The following is a 20117-nucleotide window of genomic DNA, read 5'->3' on the forward strand; positions in this document are numbered from 1 at the left end:
ATCCCTTCCCTTTCGTACAGCATGTAGAACTTGTAAGGAGAAATAAAAGAAGAAAATGCTTAACTGCAGACTACTGACACAGAATATATCCTGCATCTACTCTGAGGCAAGAGAAACACAATCCTTGAATGAAAACCATCTTCATACGAGAATCTGACTTTTTTAAAGGAGACCAATGCACTAGTAATGGGACCAGATGCAAGAGAAGAAAACATTTTCAGGGGGAAAATATATATATATGTGTGTGTGTGTGTGTGTATGTGTGTACTTTAGTATATTTAGGGCATTTCATTCCACAGAAAAATTCAGTACAATTTACCTGATGATTATGAATATTTCAGCCCAAAGATATAAAATGCAAAGTAAACATTTAATTAAAATGAATTCCCTTAAAACTTTTCACTATAATTATGCTGTCTAGTTTTGCAAACTTGGATGCCTACAGCTACATGGGCATATATAAGATTCAATACTTCAGCTGGCACTTCAAAAGCGAGCTCAAGGCATGCCTTGCAAAAAAATGATTTAAATTCTAGTGCAAGCAACTGATCTTGCTTGCATAGACACATATGTACACACATCTCCTGCTGTAGTTAGAACTCCCCCAGATGCAGAGGTCTGTCCAAACACATTACAGTCAATGGGTCCCAAAAGAGTGGCTGAACACCCACAGCTACGAACAAGTCTGCAAGTTAAGTGGAAATCTACTTGGCACTATGCAAATTGGTGTGAAGTTTGTATTTTGACATTTTGTCCTAACAGTTTACTACACAAATTAGCCTGCAATGCAAACACATGGCCAACATTGAGCTCTGCCTCTATGTTAGAACACAGTAATAGTATTTCAACTATAATGCTGGTGCTTCTCCTCAGATGATTCACAGACTATTGCCCAGGCACACATACTCTCATTTTTTAATCACCACTACACCATGCTGCTGAGGGTTTGCTTTCCATTATCGAAGTGCATAATTGTTTGCATTTTTCACTGTAAGGTGGTATAATGAGCTTTTAGGGTGCCCCCAGACGCTGGTGTTTAGCTGCACTTTCAGTGAAATGAAGACCTTTTTTTGTTTGTTTGTTTAACCAGAATTTGTCTCTCTGAAAAGGAGCTAGCTCATCTCTAGCACGTCCTTAGAAAAAAAGGGGCAATAAGACATGAATACTGTTCCAGCAAAAGGCAGTCAGGCGCTACCAACAAGATAGCAAGGAGGAGATGATAGAATAATAACAACTCCCAGATCTCATTCCTCTCTTTACTGTCCCCTGCCCTGCCCAAAGCCTGCATATACATTAATAAATGAGACTCAAGCAGTGCCCAAATTCTGTTTGAATCCTCCAGAGCAAGCCTGTAATATGAATTCTTGTGCAGGAACATTTGTTTGTATGATTTACCAAAACAATGACAGCTGGCAGAGGAGTGTGCTTGCGGACATGAATCATGGAGAGAATTTCCGGAAGGTGACCCTCACGGGAGGCAACGAAGAACATCCTGGTGGGAAATAAATGTGGACAGACTTTAAATGTGCTCATTACTGTGACAAGGCAAAGCAGCTCATGAAAGTCACACAACACAGAAGCACTTCTTAGGCTCGTTTGAGGTGTTCAGAATGAAAAGAGTAGCAAGAGAGGCCCATAAGCAGAAATCAAAGTAATCTCTGTTTGTGTCCCCCCATTATCTTACACTATGATCAGTGTTTAGAAGTAGTTAATGTTTTCCCTCCAATTTACCTCCTTCACATGAAACAAAACAGCCATTAATGAAGTGCAACACTCAAAGGGATCAGTTTCCAAACTGTTCAAAGGGTTTTAGCAATGATACTAAACTCAACAGGAGCAAAGTGAGGGGGGACAAAAACACACTTTATAAACTTTTCAGTCATTTTCAATTTCCTGCTAAAGGAATAAAGCCTTTTCTTCCTTCTACTTGCTTCCTTACTTTCAGTGTACATCCTATGCCTTTCACTTCCAGTAATATTAACATATGCTCACCTGGAGACTGCAAAAATGCCACCATTCATAGATCCAAAGCAGGAGAGAGCAACAAACACTGGTACAGCTAAAGAAAAGCTTCCCATTAATCGTTCAGCAAAGGTCTGTTGGAGGAGAGAAAAACATACTATGACTTTTCCCTCATAAAACATGAAAGCAATTTTACTTTATTAACAAATTATTAATAAGCATTTGAATTTTATTTATAACCCTCTTTGCTTCCCTCACTGAAACTTGTGCTGTACATTTGTGACTCCTCCCTCTCCAACACAAGCCTGCTGCAGATGAGGTCTTCCACTCTTACTTCTGACTGTCCATGTTAGGCCTCCAGCTGAGGCAGTGCTGTTGACGTGGAATCAGACCTTGACTTTGTTGTGTCAGATCATTATGCCTCCAAAAAGAAGACTCACTCTGAACAGATCAGATTCTGATCTGCATAGCTTGTATTTTTTTCCACAGCCTTTTCCTTAGCTGATGCTACTCAACACTTTATTCCTCCCAGTCACACTTCGTTGTTCAAGGTCACTGAAAGAGCCTTACTTGGTGTTTGGGGCACCACAGGAGACCTGCACAATTTTCTGGAGATCTGCAAAATGTTTTTTTTTTCTAAATCTCCCAGGAGCTACTGAATTGGCCATTTTTTAAATGACACATCAATTGAAAAAGTCACAGGCTGTGTCACTACTGCAAAGTAAATGGAAATTTTTATTTCCTCATTCCAAGTTCGATATCATATATAAAAATCAGTGTCATCACAATTCAGCAAGACCAATCACAGCAGTATTTCCAAGCCAGGTGCCTTACAACTCGTTTCCAAATAAGCTCCAGTATTCACAGCAACCCCCTTACTAAGTACCCGGGATACAGGATGTGCAGAGACAGCGTTACTGCTTCTTGATACACTAAATAGGCTAGACCCCCCACTTTCTCAAGTATCTGTATTTTCTGCTTCCCAGGGGTTCAGCCCATGATTTAGTAAAAAATGTTATAGTTAAGTACATATTGGACAATTCAAGTCCTATTGACTTTGTTATATCAAGTAAATAGATATGGTCTAACATTATTATTATACATGCTATGACCTTAAATGCAATCCCACTCACCAGACAATAATCAACGTTCGCCTGGTTGCTACTCTATTGTGTAAGAGAGGAGTTATACAAAGCATGATTGGATGCATCCCACCCAACCTTTTTCCCCTTGGAAATAAGAGTATATGGACAAACAGAACTGCAGCAGGGATATAGCTTTGTATTTTTCTTCTGTAACTTACCACTGCTACAGCTTTTGAAAGCAGCAATTCCCCAGCACTGATTGTAGTGAAATAAGCCACGTTTGTTAACACATAGCCAACTGTGACGATAATCATTGAAATGCATATTGCGAGGGGTATGTTTCTGAAATACACAAGGTAGCTCATTATTTTGCAATCTGGTTGCTATCTCCTGAACATGAAACAAAAAAAAAACAAAACCAAAAACATAAGAAGCAGCCGCTAATGGTGGTGAGTGTGCTTTTTGGTGATCCTGCAATACCATAATTAGAAACTACCAGTGAAAATAACACATCTAAACAAAACCATCTAGACAAAGTAAAGAGTTTCATGGCAAAGAGGGAGGAATCCTTTGGGGATCCCAAGAGGTCATTGTTCCATATCTCCCATATAAGATGAGTGGCACATTTTCTTTTCAGACTGAGCTCAATGGTAAAGCAGCAGGTCTTAATGCTGGAACCAGCAATAGCATGGATGACATGGACGGGGTGACCCAGCACTTTGCCTGTCAGGAGGGCAACTGCCGTGCCATTTCCAACAGGTGCCAAAGTTGGGCATTGCTTTCCAAACCTGGCAACACACTTAGGGGTGGTTTGATACCTTCCCCTGCATGCCAAGACATCCAGCACATCTGCCCTCACCTCCCTATGCAGTTCTTCCCTTGTACCCCTCACCACGCCTTTGTTCTCCCCATCATTTTTTCAGGGATACCTGAGAGTAGAGTGAGGTACAGAGATAGGAACAGCATGAATTTGTGCCATTCTGTACTACTTGTATCAATCAGCACAAAGCCTCTGACATCTTAGTCAAAAACAAAAACAAAACAAAACAAAACAAAAAATCAATAGCACAAATGATAAATTCAGACTGATACAGAATACATCCTCACATTCAGCAAAATAGAAAAGCAGAGTTATATCTTTTTTAAAGAAGAAAAATAGAGGCATGAGCAAGCACACTGTAGGTAAATGATCAGGTTAGGAAAACAAAGCTTTTTTTTAGATGTTTAAAGCATACTTCTTTCCACTTAATGCCATCACTAGGCCAAGATGATATCTGTAGGAATTCAGATCAGGAACCAACACCAGGTACTTTGATTCCAAGGCCATGGAGTGCAGTTTGAAAGACCCAGCACATGCACTTCACCAGACCTGAGCTGAGAGCTGCTGCCTCACAGACAGTTCACTTTGGCTACCTATTCCAAGAGGCTGAAGAGGTGTTAAGGCTGCTACAACTAGCAGACTTTGCTATGAAGGTCATCTGACCAGCTAGAAGTAGGAAGAGAAAGAAGTAGGAACTGTGGTATAACAGAAGTACAGTGCAAAAGGACTAGTGTATTTACCTAAAGGAGAAGGCAGTTTGAAAGCCAATACTAAGATGCATTATTTTCACTTTTTTTTTTTTTTTCCCCTAAAGAAACACAGCAGGGTCAAAATTTAATGATCCTCTTCACTCCTAATCCTTACTTCTCAGAGAAACCCTTGCCATTAGTATGCCTGAATAAAGCTGGAAAAGAAGTTCTAAACTGAATATATAAATAAAGTGGGGTAGCATCACAGTTGCACATCATGCCCACCTTAGCAATCATGGTGCGAACCCCTGTAGCTAACCCAGTTACACAAGATCACGCTGTACTGCAATATCAAATCTGGACACAATATCAGTGCTACCTCAGGCCCATCCTCTCAGATAAAAAAACTGGAAGGAATCAGTTTGTAACATATGCTCATTAATGGTGGACTAGGCCATGGCAAAGACCAGGATAGAAGTGTTTTATTGCCAGAAAAAAACACCAAGTTACCAACTCAAGAAATATTGCAGAACTGTGTGTTCATAACACAGCTGTGCAAAATTTTTGTGGCTCAGCTGCCAGATATTCTGCAGCCAGCTTGGTTATATTTCTAACTTGATCTTAGTATAAATGAAATTAGATCTGCTTAGAATCTGATTCAAAGTAGGAATGCATGGTTTGAAGCCCCCTCAAAAAAGGCATTTTAATATCTTTTGCACCACAAATGCTTCAACCATGGTGCTGTTGAGTAGGTCAGCACTCATTCCAGCCTTAAAATGTGCTTCTAACCAAAACCAGCAAATTTGCACTATTTTCACAAATATCATTTGAATTACTGAAGCACACTGTGTCAAACTTAAGAAACTGTCTTTGTCTATTATAACCAGCTCCAAAATCCAGCCGCCATACTTTCTTCTGACTTAAATCCCAGCCTCACTTCCTCAAAAATAAAATAGCAGTGCAAAAAAGCCACTTGCTTCCAAATACAAACATTCCCAGCACAGAGTCCTGCCTCACGATTCTGAGGAGCACTACCGGATGCTGATAGTAACCACAGCAACAAAAAATCCACAATAAAAATAAAAATAAAAAATAAAACATTGAGGAGAAAAAGTAAAGCAGAATAACAAAGCAAGCCTGAAGTAGTCAGCTCATTAAGAAGCCCAGAGATCCCAACTCATGCCTGGAGCAGCACAAGGAGTGTTGCTGCTTGCAAGTTTCTGAGCAAAGCATGCTCAGGTTGTGGCTCTATTTGTCCCCTGGCATGAGTGCCTCTGGGACGGATGCAGCACATTTGCACACAGCCAGCCCAGGGCTGCTTGGAAGCTGCCCTCCATGACAGATTTCAGGAAAGTTAAAGGCCATGTTCAGGACTTCAGGAGTGAGGCTTATAGCATGCCTTGCTTCTCGGTGACACTTCAGATTTATACTTGGTTCTTGACTCATCTGAAGACACAGAGAGAGGTGCAAACCCTTTGCATTGCTGTTAAGTGACAGCTCTGACCACACTTTCCTATCCTTCCAATTCAAGAAGCACTTCCCAGTCTGCAGCAGGATACCATCAAACTTACTGCTGTCAACTACAGGTACTACACTGTACGTTAACTGTTATGCCAGAAGATCACTGTATAGGTTTTTCTAGTATTTTATCTGCTCTCCTAGGCTTCCAAATCCTCTTCGAAATCAGGAAAAATCAGACCCAAGTCTATTCTCCATTAAATTACCTCCAGCTATATAGATTTCACCTTTTCAGTTCTCTGTCATATGAACCAAATGCAACACAAGCTGTTAGCAAGCCAGTAAGTCACATTTCTTATACACTGCGAATTCATTACTGTCATATGGGTAGACAACAGTTTTGGACTAGAGTGAGTTAGGAAATTCAAGGAAGAAAGTATTTCTCACTTTCGAATGAAGTTTTTCATTCATTGAAGCTGAAAGTCTTGACAGGAAACTGAACCATTTCAGTATGACATTTCTTTGGAAAAAAAGTCTTAGAGCCAGGACAAATTCTTGTCCAACTCAGACACACCTCAGGATGGCCTATGGCTTAAAAACCACAGCATTATGCTCAGACATGGAAGACTGACATATTTGTTTTGTACAAAGCTGACCCAGGACTTGAACTTGCACTGAAGTGTTCGCTGGTTACTGCAGGGCAGCGTTTTCCTTTTGCATTTCATCTCAGAGTAAAATCTCAATGCATTTCAAAATCAAGAGAAATCATTCTCAAGGTAGCTGTTTTTCTGAGTAGAACTTCAAGTGTGGATGCCTTGGAACTGGCCTGTGCGTTAGCACCAAAATGGCATTCAGGCATGCTGCTTCTCTGATACTTCAAAGAAGATCAGTATCAAAAGGAAGGAATTCTGGGGAGACCTGAGCAGGGAAAGTATTGACAACATCACTAGAAGTCTTTTTCAAATGAAACGAGGTTTAGATAGTGAAGGAAGTTTTTAAATGGTAATTAAAACTGAATTGAATCTCTACACATTTTTAGATTCACCACCCCCTAGCGACTATTCAAAGCCAAATCTTCCCTTCCTCCCCTACATACAAAGTAATTGTGATGAAGGATCATGACAGTTTAAGCACAGGTCACATCTACCTTTTGCTCCCCAGAACAAAAGTCACAGAGGTGTCTACTATCACAAAGAAATGTAGTATCAGCAATACAACCAGTCCCACATGTGACTGTGCAGGGCTGAAACACATTGCAGTGTACTGCTGAGCTCTGCTCTGTGGCCTGGAAATAAATTCTCTCCTCAAGTCTGAAAAGGCCCCAGAGCCAGGGCACAGGTTCAGTCAATCAGGATATCCACTGCAGTTTGGGTTTGACCCTAGGTGTTGCAGAACTATAGATCTTCCGATAATCTACTCTGACACCACACCACCTCACACACATATTTTTGAGAGAAACACACAGGGAAGATTGAGTAAGAAGTAAAAATAAATAAATAAATAAAAGGTGGGGGGAAATAAAAAGAAATCGAAAGTGAGAACCTGGGGATAGGAAGAACAATGTCAATAAATCAGCTGAGGAACATTCCCAGAAGTTTACAGCTCATAGCTCAGCTTAATGACAAATTTTATAACAACAAACAGTAAGTGCTAAGAGCTGTGACCACTGCAGACTGATCTTTCTATGAAACGACAAGCACACCGCCAAAATATGCCCCACAGATTCAGCTGAGGTCACAAGTACCAAATACATTGTCACCACATCCTGTGCTGTTTAGAGGCCATGACAAAATCATTCCCCTGAATGCACTTTAAATTTCAGTTTTACAAATACTTGGTCTGAGGCGGCTGCCCTAGAGAAAAACTGCATTGATGGAACCCGATCAGAAAACATAAGTAAGAGGACCTAAACAAATGAAATAATTGCTGGTAAAGTTATATTAGATCAACTGCATCTTTACTGCACTGCGGTAATTGTGAATTTCTGTTGTATTTAAATGTAAAAGAAGAAGAGTGGAGAAGTCCTAATTCTTTTGCATGGATTCCAGGAAGGGATTTGGTTTTCATGAGCACAAGCCTATATATTCTGCACTTCTTTAGTCAGAAATTTACAACCACGGGAATTTGAAGATCCTTCTCAAAAGTTCCCTTGTGCAATAATTTATTCACCATTTGCAATCTGTTAAGCAATTTTCCAATTGAACTGTTTCCAGATTTTGGCACTCCTAAAATCTAATCATCCATCGCACAGTCCATAGGGCCAAGGCTTGGTGGAATAAGTCACAAGTACATCCCAGTATTGGAAAAAAAAATAACCACATACGGTACAGAAGGCAGCAAAGAGAACCCTGGTGATTTAATGTTCTGAGGACTTCACTGCAAGAGAAGAAAGCATACAAACTTAGTAAATACTGTGTACCGGCACTGATCTGTATCTCCAAGCATTCCCAGGTGATCGTGAACAGTGGTGACTCTGAATCCTGTGCAACACAGCAGTAGGATCTGACACACGCTTACTTGCCTCTTTATGACAAAAGCAGTGCCTACAAGACATCCCATCACACTGAAGGGATCGAATGGTTCTCAACACATCAGTGTGGGGGGAAATTACAACCTCACATCTATCGGTTACAATAAATGGAGTAAAAGGAAGATGCAGAATATAAATAGAGGCCACCTCCCAGGACAGAATCAAAGGTAGGAATATAGAGGCAGAAAGTATGATATCATCACATCACATCTTGAGTCCACAAATCTGTAAAGGCTAACATGGTTCTTAGCAATTACTGGTTTTAGAAATAACTATTATTATTTTGTTTATTGAACCAAGCATTCTCCTCAACAGATCCCTGCATCTCTCCCTTTGCTGCCCCCCCAGCTTTCTGTTCCAGACTGGAAGCGCTGCCAATGGGCTTGCAGTGCAGCCACTATTAAATTATGTGACTTGTCTTTATCTTCTTTTGATTGCAATTTCCCAGGGGAGAAATGAAAAAGGAGAGAGTGGCTATTAGCAGCACTTTCGTTTCTGTTGCTGGGGTGCCAGTCGAAGGGCTTCCGTCTCCATTCTGATGCCCTGGTTCTGTACCTCTGACATCTGCAGAGATGCAGCAGCATGACATCGGGATAATAGAGTGAAGAATCAAGCCGCAGTCTGCATTTAAAACCCATCTCACTTTCTATCACCTTGCAAGAGAAGAAAAAGGTTTCTGCTGTGTCTAATTACTTGCTTTCTTCCTGGTGTTTGACTTCACAGGTTTGGATTATAATTGGTTACAGTTCATAAAAGGGGTCTTCTATGGCCAGCTGACTTTGAGAGGTCAAACTGTGATGTAAGTGTGCTGGGCAGGGCAGGAGATTTTATTAACTTCTCAGATGTTTTCAGTATCCCTTCCAGCAGGGTTTCCTAAAATGTGAATTAGCATAAATACTCTCTCGACTAAAACTTAATGCCTAGAAAGGTACCGACTGCACAGACTAGCACTGTTTACCGTAACATCTTATTCCAGCCAACCTGGTGACAGCCCTGGCTAATTAGCCTAAGGCTAATTGTTTCATTAGCAGTGTGATTTGTTTTCTTTAAACAGAGATTTGAATGTGGCTGCAGTCATATCACAAACCCACTCAGGCTATGGTGAGCCAAATCTCACCTGAGCATAGAAATCATTTATATCCAGGCCCAAGTCCTAACTTGCTAAGCCAATGTCTTTTACAAAATAACTTTCTTTGAGGATCAGAACTGATTCATCTGAAACTTGGACCGCTAGCTAAGGAGACACTAGACATTCAGGCAGGATCCTGAGTCATTTCCTATGGAGTGGATAGCTCCTATTTGTCCCAAGGAAAACCAGTAAAATACAGCAGGTATTAAGGATAACAGCAAAATCCACAAAGGATTTTTGAGATTACAACACTAAGTATTAGATACACTGGCTCTGCTTTCCTATACACATTTCCTTCACAGCGAGCATTAGGTATTCTTAACCAAGGAATAAACACAAGAGGAGGAAAACAGAGCTGCTAACATGACAAGGAATGCAAGTAAAACAAGGCCTAAATTTTAAGAAATATACATCTGAAAGAAAAAAAATAAATAAATAAATAAAAAGAAATAAAATAGACTTGAAACCTAAGATATAAATCATCCTCCTGTGACTTCTCACTCAGCTCTTTGATAAACCATCTCCATATATCCCTTGGGTGTCAGTATCTAGTGTTTCTAGATTGCTCCATTTGCAATCTTACTGTACAAAGTTTATGACCGTTTCTGAGAGATGTATAAATAAACAAACCTGGCTTTCATTTTGCACTGTAACTTGACCATAAATCACATCCTTCTGGAGGACCTACAGGTCCAAAGGATCTGAGCTAGCTTTTCTTTCTCCTTGTAACAGTCAGCCCTGCTCACCCCAGCATGGGCCAGGCTTGCCCAGGGGAGCTCAGCATTGGAGAAAAGTCAGATGCCTGAGAAACCTGGAAGCAGTTGAGCAGGATCTCCGAGGGATCCATGCTCAGCATTTCACAGCCCAAAATGAGTGATGATCCTCAGATCTTTCATGGATGGCAGCTGCTCACCTTTAGAGACAGTGTCAATAATCTAGGGTATGGCAAGAAAGGCGTGCTTTAGGTTGGACCCATAATTAAAACAGTGTCTGCCACTCTCTTCCACAAAAGCTTGCCTTTCAAATAAAAGTCTAGGCTCAGAGAATTCAAATACAAATATATTGTCACTGCCAGGCTCTCAATCATGATTTTGATAAATGACTTCCTTGTTCCCTAAAAAGTGTCAGTATTTTGACATGTTCTATTTATTTCCCTGGTAGGAAACTTTCATGTACTCTAGGAAGCTTGGAACCTTTTTCACTTGAGGCCCAAAAACTCAGATTTTATTTGTATTGCTTAGCTCACATTCAGAAAGGAGATGAAGGGAGCACCTCTGCTCTTTCACAAACTCTGGCTTTGTATTTTCTTCTGAGGCATATTTGCTGGCAGTGCTTACAGCCCTGCCAGTCATGGAGGTTATGATGAGAAGCAATAGTAAATCACAGTGCTTGCTTGGAGGCAAGGGAGCTATAACCACCAACCTGACACGAGATGCTAAAAATAAAACAACCAGCTGGGACTATCATTTCCATCGCATATGGAAATGCAGGGGAGTGGAGCAGGGCAGCACTTCCAGGCTCTCCCTCCAACCTGCATTATCTAGCACAGGATCTCAGCTCTAACTTCCTCTTAACTCTTCCACACAGAAACATATCTCACTGCCAGACTTAAAATAAATGTAATAAGAAGGGTGTCGAGAGATAATTGCCTATTAAAAGTGGTTTTATCTATTACAGGAGGTTGTCCTGGAAGTCTGAAACTATTAAATCTCTGAGCATCTGATTTTATGAATGGGGTCGACTTTCTCCAGGCAGAATCACTTCTAGCAGTAAAGGAGGCGTCTCCTGAAGCTCCCTACACATTTCCCAATCTGCAGAGCTATGGACCTACAGAACCATTTCCCATAAGGCACCGAGAGCAGCAGGCAGAGCTGGCAGTAGCTGGAGTGGGATTCAGCAGTACAAACAAGGCACTAGAGATGGGAAATGGGCTGACAAGGCCCCATAGCTCCGAAAATTAAGCCAGCAGGGAACAGCTACCAAATAACAATAATGTTAATGCCAAGAAAGAAAATATGGTGCTTGCAGCTGGATTCCCACTAAAACCACCTGTCACAGCACCCTTCCTGTACTCCCACAGGTACCCAAGCAATTGCAGGTAACGGGGCTGGGGTGAAAGCAGAGCACTGCCTTACTCTGTATGTATTTCTATTGTCTATACCGAGGACATATGTTTCTGATTTATGGAACAGTAAATGGCGAAGCGACACCATGAGTAATGCAAGGGAAAGGGCTGGTGCATTTGCTATCATTCTGGAAATGAACCACGGGAATTCAGAGCCCGTCGACAAGCAGCCTGCATACCAAGCACCTCGCCCAGCTCCTGATGTGGATACAAAAGGGAATGCTGCCCCTCATCCGGCATCTGAACTTCTAATGAAGCATTGCCATTAGCATATTAATGACGCCGTATGGGAGCAACATAAGACAAACGCTGAGGAGAACAGAGGGGTGGAGGGAGGAGCGTGTGTCTGCATGTGTGTCTCTGAAAGGAATCGGATTTTTCATACTTGTTGAATTCCCTGACATTTAATTTTGAGCAGGAGAGTTTCCACAATGCCAAAGATCATGAAGGAACAATTTGCTGCTGTATGTTACCATTGATATTTCGGCATGAATGGAAATTGCACCGTCCGGTGATGAAAAGAGCAGCTACTTGTAATAAGGAGCTCCATGGAAACTGAAATATCATTTACCAAGGCAGGCTCTTCTGCTGAAGGAATTCAAAATGAGAAAAATGGCAACTGTGGGTGCCTTGCAGCATTAGAATTTTAAAGCTATAAAAGGGCTTAAATGAAATTAAAAGGAGAGCTCTTAACAATACTGCATTGCTAAGAAGGGGCTGTCTGGCAGGCAGATATTTTGCCATGCGGTAAGAAAGGAAATGAGGCTCCAACTAAGGTCAGACCAGGAGACGGGCCCCAGACATGGGACAGCACATTGAAACAACTCCACAAAATGACAGAGTTCTGACACAGAAGAGAAATTCATCCAATACTAAGCGTGAGCTGAAATGTGCCTTTCCTAAGTACAGTAACCGGAGGCAACTGAACAGACTTCAAATGGGAATATCTACTTTTCTATTTTATTAGCTTGATTGCTTCTCACTAAAAATTCATAATAATTGAACTACAATCACATGCACAGGAGAAGAAAAGCATATGCATATAAAATTTTCAAAATCAATGGTGAAGCTCAATTTTCATTTTCTGTGTTCAAGCTGGGGCTCTCAAGTCTAAGCCTTAAAGGCTTATATTTAAGGTGTAAGGTGTTGAAGGTACTTAAGGTACAAAGTACATAAAGGTATTAAAACCCTCCTGAAATGCCAACTCCTTCAAGGTCTTTCAAATCAGATCGTGATATGAACTATCCAGAATTATTCTTTTTCAGTGATCTCAGACAGTATGGTCAGTGAGGCTTAGAATATTTTTTTTTAAGATGGATCTTTGCAATTGCACACAGTCCAATGTACTTTCTGTCAATCAGATGCTACTCTTTCAAGCTAAAATCTTAAAACAAAGTGACAATGATGTTTTTTTCAGACCTTTCTATGTGGTCTCTTAGTCTCACTCAATATCAGCCCATTAAAAAGCTGTGTAATGGTGCCACCAAGAAGCCCTGTGCCCTGGCACTTCATAGAACACTGGCCAGCACCAGCCCCTCTAACATTCACACCTAAAAGCAAGCCTAGAAAAAATACCTTAGACCCACAAGAAGCTTATTCTGCAATGAAGTTTCACTCAAGGAAATGCAATTTAATTATCTTTGTGGATAAATATTTACATTCATCTGTTCTTATTTAGCAGCTGTTTTTGCTGTTGCTGTTGTTGTTCTGTAGTAAGCAAATGCGAAGAAAAAATAGAAACGCTTGTCCTTCATGATAGGATGAGCCTGATTCTTTTTTCACTAAAATAATTCCAACACAAGATAAACCTCTTGTCATACCGGAGTGCTGCTATTCTCTAACCATTCTCATGACCTATGGTGGGAGTTTCTCCATTGCTGTTAGATCCTTTCAAATGATGATATCAAAACCATCCTTCTAAGGGACACTTCATTCCATCATACTTCAAAAATTAAATACTGTTATTATATACTCCATATTTCTTGCAATGAAGAAAACATAATGACAAGGTGAAGATGCAAATAATAGTACTTGCTCAACAACAAGCGCTACAAGTGAATGAGGATTGACATAATAGACCACAGCAGTGCAACTTGTAAAATGCAGATTATTCACTTCACAGATCCTCTGAAGCCATTATAGTCTTATATAAATCCACTTAGTTTACAGATCATGGATACAGGCTACACTGTAATTTAAATGATTGAAAACCCTTATGGGATGTTAGTTAACCATTTCCTTCACTTAAATAAAATATCTCTGTCATCACATATTTAAATTTCCAGCAAACACAAAACCAAATATCAAAACACAAGCTACACAGTAAGCAACCCACTTCCAAATTATCAGCAAACCCATAGGCATACACACAAAGCAACTACTGTGTAGGGAAGAGGTATGCAGAGGAACATGAATCTCAACACTCACTGGGTAAGAGGAGCCTACAGCCTTCTCTGATGGAAATTCTGCCATCACACAGAGTGGGAGACGTTCATCTACAGGAAAGAGGCACAAAGCCAAATGGTCTTGTTTTGATACAACTGCAGTATAACTTAAATACAAGTCAGCAATTCCACTTCTCATTAAAGCTGAACAAATAAGACAGCATAAACATTGAGTAAGTTGCTCTGCTAGCTGATGTAAGTGAAATACACATCATTTCTCATGTATGAAGATACCATTGCTATTGATGCTTTGACTAGGCTGTTCTAAAGGATAAATATCCTTGATGACATGGCACATGGTAATTACAGACTATGAAGTTCTGTACGTCACTTCTTATACACCTGGGGACAATAAAGAACACAATACCCTCAGTATTTTAGTAGTTATTTACTTTATTTGTGTTGTGTTCTGCAACTTATGTTTTATACAAACAAAAAGCCTATAGATGTTTAAGATGGTGCTCCAGTAAAAGGCTGCTATAAATGGCATACAAGAGGCTGCTACTGATTCTGACATAACACTGAACATTGGCTTAGGCCTACATGTGTTATCATTTCTGGGGGTCAGCGCTAAAGGGAAAGGGGAGCAAGGGGGGCACAAAGAAACTCTTCCAATTCTGCAACCAGGAAAAGTTGTATCGAGCACAGGCCATTAAGCTGTCTCAGCATCAGCTGTCCCAGCAGTCTCTGCTACCCTTAGGTAGCAGGTGTTGGCTTGCTTTTGCAAGTAACAGGAAAAAAAGTTGTTAGCCTAGGTCACAGGTTTCCTCTTATCTATGTGATCTACATAGTAGTACTCAAGAACAAGAAGAGAGTTGGAGAGTTGCAAAATTGCACTCTATATCAAAGGGCAGGCTCCAGAACATGCCAAGTCCCTGTATGCTTTGTTACCTTATCTGGCTGCCAGCCTGAAGTGCAACCTGATAGCAGTTATCAGCTGGTACAATCGAGGTTTTCCTGCATTGCACTAGTATACAAACATGCAGGTCATCAAAGCTGAATGAAAAACTGGTTCCCAAACCAGTAATTCTTAGATAGCCAAAGCACTTGTTGATTTGGGCTGGTATGTTTGACGTTAACAAATCATATCACTGTGCTGTAGCTGACGCTGTAAGTCTATAGACTTAAGTTTATCTGATTCCTACTGGGACACTGTTTGATCTTGTCTGGTTAGCTGATGTGGTGAGTATACTCGCTTTCATATCTACCATAAATGCACTGCCCTCTTAACTCTTCTCTAGTGAATTCAGACAGGCCACCAAGACAAACCTGCTTAAAAACCCCAAAAATGAACAAAAAGGGCCAACAAAAGTCCAAGGCCTTCACTAGCTTAAACCTGAGTTGTGATCTCTCCAGTACAACTGAATTGGTTTTACACCTTTAAAGCTTTAATACAGCATAATTCTTGCAAATGGCTTTTATTCCTGCAATGAATATCCTGTGAAGGAGCTCTGAGTTCACATGTGCCGTCATCCTCCTATATGTGCACAGCTGTGGATCTGGGGCTGTGTGTTCCCCAGAGAAAGAGGAGGCTTGCATATATTTTGGGTGCCAAAGTGGGGAAAATGAAGGAAAATGCAAGGCAGTGGAAACTCAGAAGGTTACGTTGTTTAGTTGTTACATTACATGAGCCTGCTGTTAAAGCAGATTAGGATATTGCCAACTACCCAGGGAGATTGTGAATAAACATTTGTTTTACTTCTCTAGCAGGGCTGATTCACAGCAACAATGATTCACATAAACAAACAGAGAAGGCAAAAAGCAAAGCAAACACACCTTGCACTCAGCAGGTTATCACATCAGCATGCCAAGTGGGCCGCCAGGGCTTGGAGCAGGCAACCCGCTCAGCAGCAATGTGACACGGGGCAAAGCAAACACTGCACAGCCACAGCAACAGGCTGGGCAGCCGCCTCCCAGTGCTGATGCAAACATGGACACACACCTTCTTGTTATGCCCAAAGACACCAATAGTTTGTAAAACTCTTGGGAAAAAAGCAAAGCTCTTTGAGTCTCTTGGGGGGTTCTGTGCCAACCAAGAGCCCCCTAGCAAGACAAGGAGAGGCCCAACAGCACCAGCTGAGGTCCTTGAGTTCTGCTTCCTTGAAAGAGCTCAGCAGAGGATGAGAGGCCAGGCTGTGGGCTTGCCTCTTCAGTATCCACCACAGTGTGAGTATTTGCCTTGGGACAATAGCTTCACCTCTGCCTGGTCACAACTTACATCCTCAGCATCAAACTGGCAGGGTCAGTCACTTGTTAAAATCAGGATGTAACAATATCTTCAACTGCCCCCCCCCCCCACACACACACACAGAAGAGATTACCCCACACTGATGCATTTGTAGGACTACAAATAATCTTCAGAAAGTTTTTGCTGATTCCAGAATTCTGAGAGATTTCAGTCATTCTCATTTCAAGTTGGGCTTTTGTCTTAAACCACAGAATCCAAGTAAACATGAGCAAATCTAGCAAAGGAAGCATTTCCTTAATATAGATGATGCCTTAAAAGAAAGGTGGTTGTACCACCCCTCTCACACCCCAGAGAAGCACAGCCATCACCAGCTGTGTCAGCACAGCAGTATGGCCCTGACCTCCCTAAATACCTTCCACACTTTTTTTCCTTCCATCCTCCAGTGATGTTTGCTGAACATTTCTGATTTCTCAAGCAGCTGACTACCTTTCTGTTTTCATTGCTAAAACCATTTACAATATCTTTATTACATTCTTAAAATATGGAAGGGATTAGAATCGGATACTACGTCAGACAATTAGGAGAAAGTGAATAGAAATTGCTCTATTAATTTCAATACAAATATCCACAGCTAAAAGGCAGCACAGTAATACTGAACCCTACATCCACAGCATTCATCTTTGTTCTTCTTCCATTTTGCCCATCACCCTTCCTTAGGCATCCATGTGCTCTAAGTTAGCTCTGACTGTTTGAAATGCTCACACTAGGAAAATAAAGCAGAACAAACTAACAGAAAAGACAACTATGCTTTCCTTTATTATGACCTCAAAGCTTAAGCTGTCAAAGTTACGTCTCCCAGTCCTGAATATTTCCACAGCTGTCACCTCGACTTTTGTGTGAGTAGGAGCATTTCGTACCAGGAATATAAATGTTAGAAGAGGTAATTATACAAGTGACCTTGCCTTTCTTCATTCAATAGTGAATTATTAGTCTTCCCAACTGCAATTTTATGAGACATCCTTATTGCCTTAATTAATGATCAAGGTATATATTTGAAGCCTTTACAGACACCACAGATTACATCAGTCTCTTTTCTCATTTACACTTCCTGACCGGTCACAGGTAGCTCTAATGAAGTAGAGGACAGAAAGACTGGCTGTCCCTTGAACCAGTTCAAATGCTAAACTAGTGTTTAAAAAGCAGCCATAAATTACACAAGTATCAGGGCCTGAAAAATTCAGGCAAAGATCATTTCTCCTCTTCATGGCATGGAATTGCCCCAGAGGATATAAGCATCATCAGAGATGGGCTGGAGAAAGAAACAGAAGCACACAAGGGAAAAGGAAATAGAAATAGCAATGTTTGTTGAATGCATGTTACACGCACATGACTAGCCATTACAAATGGTGATAACACCCATGAGGTCAGTCCCCAACTAAATGTACAAGGAAAATGTGCACACTCTGGAAAGCAATGCATACATGCAGCAGCTACCTGATAGTGCCTGGTGAAATGGACAGCATGTGTTATCCCTGCTGCTGAAGCCTTTTCTCCCTCTGATCCCTATTCCAGATGGCAGGTGAGTTGATGCCATGACTCATCCCATCCTCCTAGTCCTTCAGCTGTCTGCTTGCACTGCTCAGGTGAATTCAAAGCAAAAAGTGCACGTCAGAGACAAGGCAGGGGATCCAGCCTGGCAGAGTCTTTGTGTATGTGGTGTCAACCACTGCAAGCTCATGTTGCATGGCATATCCTATTTTCCAGGTTGACTGCTATCCAGAAGGCAACACTGCATCCCTAGGGCAAGGGTCACCCAGGTGTGGTAGAGAAATTTGCGTTCAATAGCCTCTAACAGGAAAAACAAAAATTAAAGGGCTGAATTCACATCCTCAGTTGTTATGAGGTATTACTTAGAGTAGCTACTTTGCTGAAACACTTGAAAACTGTAGTGCCAAACATCTGTGCTGCAAGACTATGGGGGTAACTAATGTTACCCAATCTAAAAATCTAGTTCAGTGCAATTGAAGATTTAAAAAAAAAAAAAAAAAAAATCACTTGGATTTTAATTTGGGTCACCAATCTCAATTCCATCCTGACCTTTTCCCTGTTTTAATTCAAGCTACCAACAATTACAGTCACAGTATCCTTTCTTCACTCCAGGTGGTTGAAAACACTCTGGGGATTCAGTAACTCCCACCAAACCCCATCACAGACAGCTCCCAAGCATGGCTTACAAGCACTCTGAAGCCCTCCAAACATTTGTACGTCTCATAAATCGCTTAATTGCATCCATCCTCAGAGAAGTAACAGCTTGTGAAGTCTAGGCCATCTACAGCAGGTCTCCTGCGGGGGCTGGAGAAGAGAGAGAAGTAAAAGCTGAAGGCAGAACTCAGCTGAACCTACCACAGCATCTGCTGCTCTAGCATGGGCAATTTCTTCCAAATCCTTTCACTCATGACTCTAAAATCTCCACTCACTGACATGCACAGCAGTATGTCCTGAAGGAAGTCTGTCTGCTTTTATAAATGTGCATTATTCCTTATTGATTTACTGACATTCCCACTAGGAATTAGGAAGCACTTGCAAGAAAATTTCCCCAGCTGCAATACTACCATTCCTAGGCTGACATCACAGCTGGCCAAGCAGCTTGTTCAGTCCCCCACACTCTGCAATTAGCTTAGAATTTAAGCTGCCCCAAACCATCAGCAAAAATTAGCTGGAATCAACTACAAATTAAGTAATAATTACTCCTTCCAAACGATGAATTGTATTTATGAAGCATATCATGTCACGCCTAAAACTGCATTGCCTCCCACAAAATATTTTGTCAGGCATTTCTTAGCCTGATGCTGTACCTGAGGCCTTTGGGTATTACACACAGGGAAGCTTGGCAGGAGCCAGGGGCTGAGCACTGCAGCCTGCCAGGTTGAGCCACAGACACTGCTCATCCAGCCCCAGAGCTGGGCTTCAAGGACACCACAGAGGCACTGCACATAGCAGTACAGATGCTTTAGAAATCAGGAAAAAACTATCGAGTTATCTGCCAATTAACTTCTACCAAACAAGATGTTTACTGAAAAGGAAAAAAAAAAAAAAAAAAGAGAGAGAGAGAGAGAGAGAAAGATGATAAATAAGAACAAAACAACTCACAATATTTGGGTCCCACTCTAGGAGAATCTCCAGCTTGCAGCAAAAGGAGAAAAAAAGTGCAAAAATGTATTTCCATACTGAGATTTCAGAAATCCAAACCATCTAAAAACATGCGTCCAAGACTGAAAAGCTTAGCTTCAGAAATGAATTATCAGCCTTATAATAAGAAACTATAATGAATGAGTTGATGATGTGAGGCACGCAAGCAGCCAGCAGTTAATAAGCTTAGAGAAAGAGCAAAAGTAAAAGCAAGTTCATTTTATCAAGACCAATTTCATGCCGGTGAACTAGCTCCCCTATGATCTAATAATGATCTCTTTCTCCCTCTCAAAAACACACAAATGCTACTGAATTGCAGACTTAATTAAATTCTTTTTTATATACTTCACAAATAGCAGAACCCATTCTTGATTCTGTGTAAGTAGGATACTTGGTCTGGTAAATTCTTTTCTGTATTCAGGAGATTCACTTCCCCCATTAAAGGTCCTTATAGGTCTGAAGGCTGTGAATCTATCATTTTACCCCTGACACAGGGCA

The 20117-nt window shown here is 41.0% G+C and overlaps 1 protein-coding gene across 2 annotated transcripts in view; it reads right to left on the minus strand.

Annotated features, from left to right (window-relative positions):
- The window catches only part of SLC7A11 (solute carrier family 7 member 11), a 57924-nt gene that overhangs the window by 10873 nt on the left and 26934 nt on the right, over positions 1–20117 (minus strand). For both annotated transcript variants that reach the window (XR_004307049.1, XM_015861084.2), the window contains exons 7-9: positions 3266–3389; positions 1993–2096; positions 1396–1492 (exon numbers count right to left, since the gene is read on the minus strand). Coding sequence is in view for 1 of the 2 variants with exons in the window: in XM_015861084.2 (XP_015716570.1) it covers positions 1396–1492; positions 1993–2096; positions 3266–3389 (325 nt within the window). In the remaining variant the exon portion in view is untranslated. The remainder of the gene's footprint in view (positions 1–1395; positions 1493–1992; positions 2097–3265; positions 3390–20117) is intronic.

The sequence above is a fragment of the Coturnix japonica genome, chromosome 4 (genome assembly GCF_001577835.2).
Source record: "Coturnix japonica isolate 7356 chromosome 4, Coturnix japonica 2.1, whole genome shotgun sequence".
NCBI classification, from domain to species: Eukaryota; Metazoa; Chordata; class Aves; order Galliformes; family Phasianidae; genus Coturnix; species Coturnix japonica.